Source organism: Ochotona princeps, chromosome 6 (assembly GCF_030435755.1).
Source record: "Ochotona princeps isolate mOchPri1 chromosome 6, mOchPri1.hap1, whole genome shotgun sequence".
Taxonomy (NCBI): Eukaryota; Metazoa; Chordata; class Mammalia; order Lagomorpha; family Ochotonidae; genus Ochotona; species Ochotona princeps.
Window position 1 is genome coordinate 14,488,870 of NC_080837.1, and position 12,088 is coordinate 14,500,957.

The 12,088-nt window shown below is 61.5% G+C and overlaps 1 protein-coding gene across 4 annotated transcripts; it reads right to left on the minus strand.

The window, feature by feature from the left end:
• Nucleotides 1-2,467: 2,467 nt before the first annotated feature.
• On the minus strand, nucleotides 2,468-10,885 carry SKOR1 (SKI family transcriptional corepressor 1). 4 transcript variants are annotated; one of them, XM_058665334.1, is made up of 9 exons: nucleotides 10,863-10,885; nucleotides 8,325-10,542; nucleotides 7,178-7,265; nucleotides 6,095-6,202; nucleotides 5,535-5,606; nucleotides 4,154-4,228; nucleotides 3,847-3,921; nucleotides 3,260-3,325; nucleotides 2,468-2,695 (listed from the first exon to the last, which is right to left on the minus strand). In XM_058665334.1, the coding sequence occupies exons 1-9, from the start codon at nucleotides 10,883-10,885 to the stop codon at nucleotides 2,604-2,606; spliced, it is 2,817 nt and encodes a 938-aa protein (XP_058521317.1). In that variant the 3' UTR covers nucleotides 2,468-2,603. The 4 variants fall into 4 exon arrangements, with proteins under 4 accessions (XP_058521317.1, XP_058521316.1, XP_058521315.1 ...); XM_058665333.1 differs by having other exon boundaries at nucleotides 2,468-2,698; XM_058665332.1 differs by having other exon boundaries at nucleotides 2,468-2,698; nucleotides 10,791-10,885.
• Nucleotides 10,886-12,088: the final 1,203 nt, after the last annotated feature.

The following is a 12,088-nucleotide window of genomic DNA, read 5'->3' on the forward strand; positions in this document are numbered from 1 at the left end:
AAGGGTCCCTTGTGCCCAGACGGGGCCTCCGGGGCCAGGCCCCTTAGACACCCTGTGGGAGGGGACAGGGGTGCCCCAGCGGCTGCCGGGGTGCACCGCGCCTGGGAAGGCGGATCGTGCCCCAAGTGGCTTCACTCACGCAGAGCCTCCGGATGTTAGCTTGTCATGCCCCAAATAAGTCACAAGGTGGCAACGTTGCGGCGAGAAATAGACTTTTTAAAAAAATCTGGAGTTTTTTTTTTTCAAAGCATATTTTCCCTATTAATGTTTCATTTAACTTAATTAGAATCTGGTAAACTAATTAAAGTAGCTACGAGCCCCGCAATCAGCAATAATTCGTATAATTATTGATAATTACATCCATACCAATCGTTTGGTTATTAACATTGGGGGGAGGGAAGGAGGTTGCCAATCGCTTCTGCGGGGGATGCGGAGCCCAGGAGGGCTTTAGCTACTGAGTTTTCTGGGCCGGATCCTCCAATCTGCAGAGATTCGGAGCCCAGATGGGACGCCCCCTCCGGCGGGCCCCAGGTGCTGGCGCAGTTTTCTACAGAGCTGGGACGGAAAAGCAAGGGTCGGGGAGCATTCGCTAGGCGGCAGAGGGCTGTCGGGCCAAGTCACGGAACTCCTGGCCGGAGTGGAATCAGTCGTGCCCATTTTCCAGATCAGGAAAGTGCGGCTTTGCAAGGTGCGGCGACGCAGTGGGCAGAGGATGCCAAGTTCCCTGTGCTCAGGGTCGCCTAGGGGACCGCCTGGAAAGTGACTTGGTTGGCCCCACCTAGCCAAAGGCTCCCGCGCTCCCTGCAGGGTCCCTGCGGGGTGATGGCGCGACCGGAGGCGGTGCATCCTGGTTTGCCCCCTGCGCACTCGCCCTACCTCCTCTCCGGGGGTTTGAAAGCCCGCGTGGAGGCGGTGTGGTGGAGCTCCTCGCCTCTGCCTTGCCATTGGGCTCTCGGTGCAGGCCGGGCGGCCCAGAGCGCGCCCCTGCTTGCTAGTTCCGCCAGCCCCTCCCCAGACTTCACCACCTCCAGGGTCTCCCAGACGAGAGTCGCGAGACCAGATACCCGGTTCTGAAAGCCAGTGCTAGGACCGTGCGCGGGGTCCGCCGCACACAACTGCGCTTGGCTGACCTCCCCGCCGGGGACGCTGGCCCCTTCTTAGCTAGCTGTGGAAGGGAAAACGGGACCAGGGATGGACGGTCGCGGTACCGCGGAGCTGGCCCGCTCCGGCCACACTTTCCGGGGAGGAACGCGAAGGCTGTGTGGTTAGCCTCAGCCAGGTGCATCTCGGAGACTGGGACCCACCGGAGGCGGGCAGCCAAGGGAGGCCTCAGCCACCTCACCCCGCGACGTGAAGCACACCGCGTCAGAGCCCAAAGCGCAGTGTGCCCGCGTGTTTCCCCTTCTTCCTCAGACTCCTCCAGGCCAGCGACCTCCGTTTTGTTGGGACCCGCGGGTACGGATCCTTTAACACGCAGCCAGGGCCTCCTCCCCTCGGTGGCGATGCAGCGGGAGCGAGGGCCGCTCCTGCCTCTCACGCGCTCCAGCCTTTCTGGACCAGGCCAGCAGTGATGCACCCCTTACGTGGAGGGATGGAAAGAAGGAGTGCTTCCGGTTAAGGATCTCTGAAGACCCCGGGCGTGGCAGGCATGGAAATGGGCACGAAAGGCCATTCCCCGCCCCACCGTGAGCACTTAAAGGACCTGGTTGCCAGGGACCACGCTGCCACTAGTGCCCTTTCTGGGCCCCAGGAGAGGCCTTCATGACCCGGACGCTCCTGGAGCCCACCTGGGCAAAAGCGATTCTAAAAATTCTTCGCTGCAGGTTCCAGCCCGCGCTCCACCCCAGACCAGGGGCACAGTCCCTACTCCCACCTCACCCCGCAGCCCGAGGAAGCGACAGAATTTATTATTGTTATTATTATATTATTATTAAAAACAAAAGTCACGGATACAGGGTGGTCTCCCCAAACAGGCTCAAGACGGTCGCCATCTAGTGAGTCAGTTGTCGCCCTTTTAAAGTGCTGTCACATCAAGAGGTTACAACCAAAAAAAAAAAAAAAAAGGGCAAAAAAAAAAAAAACGGGTCGGAATCGGGAGAAGGAAGCAAAATCACTGGGAGTGGAAATAAGTTAGAGTGAGCCTAATCCTGAACCCCGAGACTCGCGGTCCGCGGCGACCCATTGCACATAGCCACTTTGTCGTCAGGAGGTTCACAAGTGGGCGGGACGGGGAGCGCCGCGCGCCCACCCAGGTGCTGGCAGCGCAGTCACACCCGGGTCCCAAGCGGTGCTCGGGACGGCGGGGCCGGGAGACCTCCGCCCCGGCCTTCCTCCGGCTGGTCCAGTTCACCCCGTGAGGTCCGACGCCCTGGAGTTCCAACGAAGGTCTCGGTGGGTTTTCCGCTGGGAATCCGTACACACCGGGGACTGGGACGCGCCGTCGGGTGCTCGGGAGGAGGGTGGGCAAATGGGCGGCTTGTATTTACATCGGTCGGGTCCGAATGGCTTGTTCCTGGCTCTGGGCCGCCGCGGGAGCGGGGATGCGCAGGACGGAGCAGCATGGCTTGAGGGCGCAGGGGTGAGGGGCGCGGCGGGACCCCGCCCTAGGGCAACAGCGGGGGTTTGAAGGAGCAGTTGCCAGTGCAGTGGCGGGGCGTGAGCATCTTGCAGGAGAAGTGGTGCAGGGCATCATGGGCTTCTGGGGAGAGAGTCGTGCGGCCACGTCGGGCGCCTCACCCATCTGCCATCTTCCAACCCCCACACCGCGCTGATGAGGCCTCACGGCCAGCCCTCCTCCCTGGCCCACCCAGTCCTGCTGGATCAGAAATGGATCCGAAGGGTGGTAGGGAGACCTTGGTGAATCGAAGCAACTGGCTTGCTTCTATGGGCCCATTTTACAGGGGAGGACATTGAGGCACAGTGACAGGAGTATGTGGACTCGCTCAAGGCTGAAATCAGAGCCTGGCGGCAGATGTTTCCACAAAGCGCCCAGAGCTCAAGGAACTCTTTCTCCCTACTATGCAGTTCCAAAACAAGTCCTGGTTCAAGTAAATTCCCACCCCTTCCACTCAGCTTTTGATCCATACAGAGCCAAGCTTTACCCAAGGCTAGCCCCATCCACACAGTCATCCATCCATCCACCAAGCCACCCATCCATCCATCCATCCATCCACCCATGCATAAACCCATCCACTCATTCCTTGTCTGGCAGGGCCAGCATCCCCTGGGGCCCTTCCTATCTTGGTCTCCCAGACCGCACCTTTTAATTTCTGCTGTATGGCATAGCGTGCCTTCCGTTCCTGGTCAAGTTCGTTACACAGAGTATCTGGAAGACATGGGGGCGGGGAGCACTGAGGAGAAGCGGGCCACCTTCCTGCCAGCCAGCCGGGGTCACAGCCCAGTTTCTCTTCCTCCTTAGGGTGCAGCCCCCTTGCAGAGACGCTGCGGGCGGGGAAGGGAGGGGGTCCCCAGGCTCCAAACTGCAGGATGAGGGAGGGAGGAAATGGCCTGGGATGGTGCTTAAAGGCAGACGGATCTAACCAAAATTAAAGCAAACTTAGGCATTACTTCCCAGGTAATTTTACGCCTCGATTTTTAATTTAGAAACCATGGAAATTGCCACGATAAGAAGTTCAATCACTCCATGTAATGATGCCTGCAAGCCGTTTTGCTGGGCTCACTTGCCATTCGGAGGCTAATCAGAGTATACAAAGGATATTAAATAAAAAAAATAATTGTTAAATTACCTTCCATTTAAACCCGAATGACTGAGCCAACATCGCGGCTCCTGGCAGACCGAGAGGCACTTACCGCCCCGCGCGCGCGTTCACCTGACTCCCGGCTTACCTCTGACAATTTGCAGCTGTTGCACCATTTCTTCTCGATAAGCCAATTCCCTCTTCATTTGATCCTGAAAATTATCTGTGCAAATTGATTAAGTGGGAGCTGTTATGCACACACAGGCTCCCTCCCCCATCCCCATCCCCCACCTCACTACTTGCCTTCTGCACCCCTGCCCCCACCTCTGCCCAGGGGCTCTCTGGCAAGTCCCCGGCTTCCCCCCAGGGTGGGCAGAGGCAGCTGCCAGCAAGCACCTTGCTACTCCACCTGCTGGGGAGGGAAGGCGTGGCGCAGGGATTGGATGGTGGGGTACCTTTGAGACTCTGAAATTCCCGCTCCAGCTTCTTTCGGAGCTCCATTTGCTCTAGGAGGAGCTTCTGCAATTCGTCTGGGAAGAAGGAGGGGAGGGGAGGAAGAGGGGGTTTGAGGGCCCCCTCCCAAAGGCACCAGGTACCATCCTCAGCCTGGGCAGAGGTCTCCAGGGTTCTCCCTTTCCATTGACCTCCAGAGGATTTGGGCAAAGCTCCCAGACAGGAGTGGGGAACCTAGTGGGTGGGATGCCCAGGATGGTATCATCCATGGTACCCTTGAAGACCCTGGCTGCAGGAACTACCCAGCTGTGGCATCTGCTTGAAGTTGTCCTTAATTCTTCTACCTTAGGGATGCTGACCTGTGACACTTGATGTCCCACTTCACAAGACAGTCCTAAATCCTCCTTGCAATACAGATAATGTGTGTGTGTGTGGGGGGGGGGTCTGGCCAGTGGGACAGACACTTTTCCCAGAAACAAAACAAAACAAAAACATCCTAAACAAACCAAAACAAAAGATGCACGTGGGCCAGTCTGCCTGCAACCCAGAGGTCCCTCTAGCTCCAAACCCATGCGCAGAGCCAACTTAGCAAGCACCTGCTCTTCTGAGGTTGTGGGGTACCCTGGAACACCTATCTGCCATGGGGAAGAACAAGGGTCTCTGCCCTTCCCCCCTCATTTCTAACACCCTCCTGGGGCTGGGGGTGCAGGTAGGTAAGAGTGGAAGGGTTAGACCCCAGCTTCTAGCTGTGGAAGGGGGTTGTCCTACCACAAGGGTCTTGGTGTTGGGCCCATCCCCTCCTCCCAAGGATGAGTCAGGCAGCACCTTTGAATAAGCTAGCAGGGGAGGAGGACAGGCAGAGGGATTGTCAACCCTGCTGTCCCATGCCTGCTCTACCCTGCACACACAGAGCAGCCCTGTGACCCCAGTCTGCCAACTCCACCCTCATTCCAGTTAGGGCAGGGTTCCAGTGGTTATGCATTCATTCCAAGGGGCGCCAAGTTACTGCCAAGTTCTTGCACCCACACTCTGCCACCCTGCCACTCAATAAAAGTCCTGTCTACCTCCAGAGAGTTGGGGATATCTAGAGACTGCCTGCCCACGCATCGAATTTGAAGCCTTGTGGTTGATTCTTTCTCATGGGTTATTCAGACAAACCCGGGCCTCCAGAGTGCCAACTTCCATACAACCCCTGTGACCTTGCTTGGTTCACACCCTTACCCTCTCCCCACACCTCTGTGCAAGACACCTCCAGGGGGGAGCTTGTCCTGGCCATTCTGTACAATGAAAAGGGACCCCCTCAACAGCCCAGGGCCTTCTCCACACTCACTGTCCCTCAGACTTTATGTAATCCCCCTTTCTATTTCACAGGTGGAACCTCACCTCTGGCCAGGTTTTCAATATCTTTCTCCAGCAGCTGAGTTCCAGTGACATCCAGGGTGAGCCCATCTTCTCCTGGGGCACAAGGACAAGTAAGAAGGGTGGAGTGAGGTGGAGTGGGTGGAGGGGTTCCATCCACAGAGAAACCTTGGATGGGGGAGGGCACAGCTTCCTGGGAGCCGTGCCAGGGCAGGGACCAGTCTCTCTCTCTGCTTTTGGAAGGCAAAGTGTCGGCCTTCTAACATTGCCCACCTTGCAAGCTATCATTTCAGAGAGAGCCAGAGTGGGTTCAGGGAGAGCCAGAGTGGGTCTCCATTCTCTGTAGGACAGGTGCATGAGGTTATCCCTCCACTTCCTTTTAGATCCTCGGTCCCCCCTCCTTAGAAGAACCCGGAAGACATCCAGGAGGGAGCCAGGCAGCCAGCGCGGCCTGCACCTTTTCGCATGCCTTTATTTAAAGATTCATTTGCTGGCAGAAGAGAACTAATGGGAAAACCTGCCTTGCAAAAGCCTGGGATGACATGGGCGATCAGGGTCCCCGCCAGACGTCCTAGAGCTCTCACCTCGCTCTGTGTTTGCGGGGCTTGGCTGGGAGATGCTCCTTTGGTCTGGGTAGGATTTCCGGGCTTCCAAGTCGTCGGCCGTCGAGTGATTGTCCTCCTTATCTGGCTCTGAAGAAGCAATAAATCAAGAGTTTTCAAGGAGAGGCAAAGAAACTGTGACCCGGATCCTACCGGAGCTGCAGCGCGCGGTCTGGGCGCCCAAGCCCTAATTAAAAGCTTCGCTGCCGCCTCCGGTTCCCGGCTGCGGCTGCGTGCCGGGCCAGGCACCTAACCCCCAGGCTGGAGGTGGGGATGGGGTTGGGGAATAGCGATCGTTTTCTCTCCTCCTCTCCTACCCGGGCCCGCTCACAGTCTGCTGAACGCCCCCACCCGGCCTCAGCCCCTCGGAAAAGAACGAGAAAAGCAGCCGAGCCCACCAGGGATGAGCGACCTACATTGCGCGCAGATACTGGGGCACCACGAACGCGCCTGGCTGCTGGGTCTGGCCGCGCGACTTCAGCCGAGAACGCAGCCCAGGGGGCGGCCTTGCTGGCCGTAGTAGGGGTGAGACGACGGCAGGGGCAGGAGGGGGGCTAGGTCGTTGGTTTGGCTATCTTGGCAAGCCCCGGCCCCTCCCCAGAGGGCAACTTGGACCCCTGGGCAAGTATAGGGTCCCCATCCCTCACCCTTGGGTTCCTATAGGGAACGGAAGCGATCCCGGCACTTCTGGGACATCCAAGCAACCCTCACCCTTCGCCAGGATCTTGCCTGACCACTGGGGAACCTGCGGCCAGACACATTCACTGAATAAATGAGCGGACGTCATTTGTGGCCGAGGGTGATTTTTACAAAGTTTTAATCGAGCGACCGAGGCCTCCAAGAGCTAGGGGTGTGTGTGTGTGTGTGTGTGTGTGTGTGTGTGTGTGTGTACACGCGGGTTTTTGGAGTGACCAAATGATTAAAGTTGTTGGGCGTTCTAGCTTAGCTGCCTCATTGTTTCTTTGTCTTTCTTTCGCCCTCCTCTCCCAGCCGGCCCTTGACCTGCGATGCACATCCCCACTACGCCAGCCCAGGCTCGCGGCCGGTGACCTCGCTGGGCGTTACCGTGGGCCTCGGGGGCGCAGAGGTAGGAGGCCGCGGGCCCCAGCGCCGCCGCGCTCTTCGCGTACTCGTCTCTCTCCGGCGCGGACACCTGCGGCCGAGAAACCACGTACGATTAGGGGGTAGAGTGGGTGTGGGGGCGCTCCGCGGCGACCAGGACCCTCCCCCCGCCCCCAGCCCTGCCGGGCGACTGAGAAATGACGCCGAGTGGTGGCGGGGCTGGGAAGGGAGTAGGGGAATCGGCGAGTCCGAGCGCCCGGGGCTGCGGGGTGGGGGGGGGGGATGCACAAGACACGGCCTGGCGCCCTGGGAGCCCGCAGCGCTGTAGCCGATTCCGGGTAATTTTGAGCGCCCGCGAGAAAATTGCTCGAAACAAAGCGGATCCAACGCCAGTGGCCGTTTCAGGGCGTCTCTGCGCGTTCCCATTTCTCCTCTCGCTCCGGGCCGCAGTACCAGTAGGAACAACGCCCTTGACATCCGGGGAATGATTCGGGTTCTAACGACCCGAACGGAAATGTACAGGTGTGCGCATCTACTTTGCAAACGGCCACAATTCTTACCTAGCTGCACCCCGCCTCTCCAGCCCCATGCTGCACTTTCCCTGCGAGCCCGTCCCCCCACCTCCGGCTCTCCAGCGACCACCCTTGCCTGTGGTCCCCGAGGAGGCATTTGGAACAACCTCGGAAAATTACGAATTGGGGCCGGTGGGAGAGTCCAGGGCGCCGATTCGCCCCCTTCCCCAGAGCTCTGATCCCCACCTCGCGGGCGCACACTCAGGGCCTGGCCACGCCAGCGCTTTGCTCTGACTCCATTTCTCCTCTTTCTTCCTTCAGACACCTGCCTCTCTCTCTGCGTGGCAGGTAATCTCCGCTGGTTTCCCCAATTCCAACAACAAAAGCAAAACTCTGGCATTCCTTCGCCACCTTCCCCTGCTCCCCACGCCACCACCGACCCCATCCCCGATCCTCCGAAACTCTCCCGCGCAGTCGGGGGGCTCTGTGGTGTGCCAGAGGTTGCACCTGCCTGGAGAAGCCGGGCCTGCTGCTGCCACACCTGCATACATGACCCTTTCCCCTACGGCTGCCCAGTAACCGGGCCGCGCCAGGCTGAGCCCGAGAGGCGTTACCGGTGGGGCGGACCCCGGGCTCACCTTGGCGGATGTGGAGCTCCCCAGGGGCCCGCATGGCTCAAGCAGATCGTAGCCACCGCTCGGTGGGGTCCTCTCCGGTCTCCGCACCGCGTCGTCGGCCGCCAGGTCCCCAAAGGCGGACCGGCTGGCAGAAGGTGGTCCCAGGCGGGGACGCCGGGGGCGGGGGCTGCCGGCCTCGGGAGAGTCTGCAGAGCCGTCCGCGCCCGAGGAGGTGGCAGAAGGGGGCCCGGCGGCCGGATCGGCGTCCGGGCCGCTGGTGGTGCTAGGAGCGCTGGGCGCAGGCTCTTCCTGGACACCCTCGTCGTCGGGGAAGCGGTTGGACTCAACGTCCACCTCGGGCTCGTCCGCCGTGTCCACGTCGGGGGAGGCAGAATGGTAGCTGGAACTGCCCTCGCTCAGAAAGTCCGGGCTCATGTAGCCGCCTCCGGTCCCGGTGCCCGGCCCAGGCCCCCGAGCGGGTCCTGCTCCGTACGCCTCGCGGGCGCTCCCGTAAAGCTTCGCGATGCTCTCGGCGTCTTTGACCACGGGCCTGAAGGCGGACACGTAGGAGCCTTTGCGTGCGTGTGGCGGCGGCGCCAGCGGAGCCAGGGGTGGCGGCAGCCCTTCATCCGCGCCGTCCTCGTCCAGCGGCCCGCGGGACAGAGCGCTCGGGCAGCGCTCCTCTGCGCCCAGGCCGCCTTCCTTAACTGGCTCGGCTCCGTCCAGGGGCTCCGGGCCGCCGGCGCCACCACCACCCCCCGCGGCCGCCGCCGCCGCCGCCGCTGCTGCTGCCACGGCGGCCGCTACGGCCTTGGCTTGGCTCTGCGCAGCCGGGTAGGGCGGCACCGGCAGGCTGCCCGCCGCAGGCCAGAACATGGGGAACGTCGGGTACACGGTGGCGGCGGCGGCCGCTGCAGCCACCGCCGCCGCGTCCTTCGCGGCCCCGGAGGGTTGATGTCCCCAGAACACGGCGCCGCCGCCCGGGCCTGCCCCTGTGCCCGGAGCCAAATGTGCCGCTCCGGGGCCGCCCGCACCGCCACCAGTGCCTGCGCCGCCACCACCACCGCCAGCGCCGCCAGCGCCCGGGCCGCCCTTGGGCTCGCCAGCGCCCAACACTGGGTCGTCCTTTTTGGGGCACAGGCCGAAGGCCGTGGGAAAACCGTACGGATGCGGGAAAAGTGGCGGGGGCAGCTTCTGCAAGAGCCCAAAGCCCTTGCTGGGCACCGGGATCACCGGGTAGCTACGCACACCGGTACCTGCCCCCGGCCCTCCAGGGCCGGTTGGGCCATTGGCTGCGGCCGCCAGGCCCAGGCCCCGCTGCGGGTGAGGAGGCGGCGGCCCCGGGGGTCCCGCAGCCTCGTCGTCGCCACAGCGCAGGCTTTTGTGGGGTGGAGGGCCTGGTGCCATCTCGGAGCCGCACCCCGGGCCTCCGCCGACGGCACCCCCTTTCCCCTGCCCACCCGACCCACCGCTGGCGCCCCCGCTGCCACCGCCTCCTTGAAGGGAGAAAGTCCGCTTGCGCGTGCCGCCGTTGAACATGGCCTTGACGTCCTCCCAGGCGTGGCTCAGCTCATCCGTGGCCGACTTGTCGCTGAGCTTGAGGTGGCGGCGCCACGAGTTGAAGTTGGCGGCGTCGGGCTGGGTGTACTTGGCGTCCGGAGTACGGTGCGAGTGGAAGATGAACTTGTTGGGCGAGAAGTACATGCTGCAGTAGCCGCATTTGATGCACTTGGCGCGCGAACTGTTGTAGCGCGCGGGGATGAAGCTACCGCGCGAGCCCCAAGCGCACTCGTGCACCACATCGAAGGCGAAGTTCTCGGGCAACTTGGGGGGCTTGTGCTCGCCCAGGAACGACTTGCACAGGCGCTCGGCCTCGCGCTTGGTGATCATACCGCAGCGGCGCGACGAGATGGGCATGGCCCCGGCCCTCCTTAGGATCTCCAGCTGCACCGGTGTGCACTGCACGCACGTGATGCCCAGGGCCACGCGGCGGTTGTGGATCTCGTTGTAGCTGTAGTTCTTGAGCAGCGTATTGGAGATCTGCGCCAGGCACAGGCGCTCCTGGCCATCGATGACCAGTGACACGATAGGCACCCCATACAGCGATGTCTCGCCCACCTGGTTGGGTTTGAGAGCGTTGGGGCCCGAGTAAGGCTGTAGCTCCTGCTTGGAGTTGGGCGAGGAGCTGCCCTCGCGTCCTGGCCCCAGCTGGGTGGTGAGAGCCTCCATGCCGCCGCTCCTGCGAAACAGAGAAAGCAGAGAGCAGATGAGAGCCACTTTCAGCGCCGCCGCCACTATGCCTAGGGCCCGCCCAGCGGGGCGCGCTGAGTCGGGCCCGCCAGGGGACACTTGGCAGCGGGGGTCCAGACTTATCATTGTCCCCTGAACAAGTGTCTTTTGTTACTCAGGCCTACGTTGGCTCCCAAATAAAAGCACTGCCCTCCCCACCCCGGGGTTTGAGGAAGGAGACCTCTCGAGGGAATACACCGTGCAGCTGGAAACCCCAAACCATTTTCCGATTGGGGAAAAAGTGGGACCCAGAGACTCAGAGGGACTTGCCCGAGGCCACACAGCAAAGCCATCACCAGGTCCAGGCTTTCCCCCGGTGCGAGGACTCGGCGCCCCTTCCCACGGCCACCCTCGCAGTCAGCCCTGCTGGCCCAGGTCCTGAAGCCCGGACTTCGGGGACCGGGCCGCCCCCTGGCTCAGTCGCGCATGCACGCGAGCGAGGGGGGTGGGAAGCTGAGGGGGGACAGCACAGAGAGGGGTGGGGAGGTGGGGGAGGGACGGTCACTGCCCACTTCCAGACAGCCCGGGTTTGGAGAGGGCAAGGAAGAGGAAGAGAGGAGGAGGAGGGGCTGCGGGGCCGGGGGAGAGGCCGCGGAGGCCGCTGTTCATGGTGCTGAACCCTACAGTCTCCAAAGAGCGCCGCGCGCGCCCAGACAGCGGTTGCCCTCACCCACCCAGCCCAGAGCCTAGCTGCCTTCCGGGGAACAGCAGTGCCACTTTCCACACACCCGGAACCCCGCGTTCATTGAACAGAAAATATTCCGGCTGGGATATAGAAGCCGTTTGGCAGTCTTCAGTGGGACGCCGATTCTGCAATTCCTAACCACAACTTCCGCACAGATTTGTTTTTTTTTAAAGCAGGCTTCCCTGTGGGTCAGCGCGTGGGGCCGAAGGCTCCCTGGAAGTTTCTCCGGAGCCACTTCTAGTGCTTCCAAAGGCCCACTCTGCCCTCCGCCTTCAGGTACTCGCTTTGCACTCAGGCCAAACCAAGGCTTGGCGCCAGCTCAGCGCAGCCTCTTTACGGGGGCGGGGGGGCGTTTCCTTTCTGAATCCCTTTCATGGCCCGCTGTCCCAATCCCATAGGGAACAGGAGGAATTCCCCAGACTGGTCTTCGAAGCTACTGCAGGGCTCCACGTACAAAAGTCGCTGCGTGTCCAAAGCTTTACTGTCTTGGCCAAGGCAGGGCAGCAGACCTCAGCAGCAGGAGCATTCTAGGGCCAGCGCTTGGGGGGCCCTGTGGGGAGCTCAGCCCAGACACGTGTCTCCAGACAGGCAAGGCTTGAGCCGGGCCCACGGCTGCTGCGGTGCTCCAGCAGCCAGCCAGGGCAGCCCAGTCCCTCAGGCCCCTCCGTGGACCTGGGCTAGAAAGCTGGAAAGGTAAATCCATGTTCAGAGGAAACGTCCAGCCCGACAGGAGTCCAAAAACCTTCTCTGGCCAGGAAACGAATCTGTTGTCAGCGCGCCTATCTCCCTCCTGTTTGACTAGGTGCCAGCT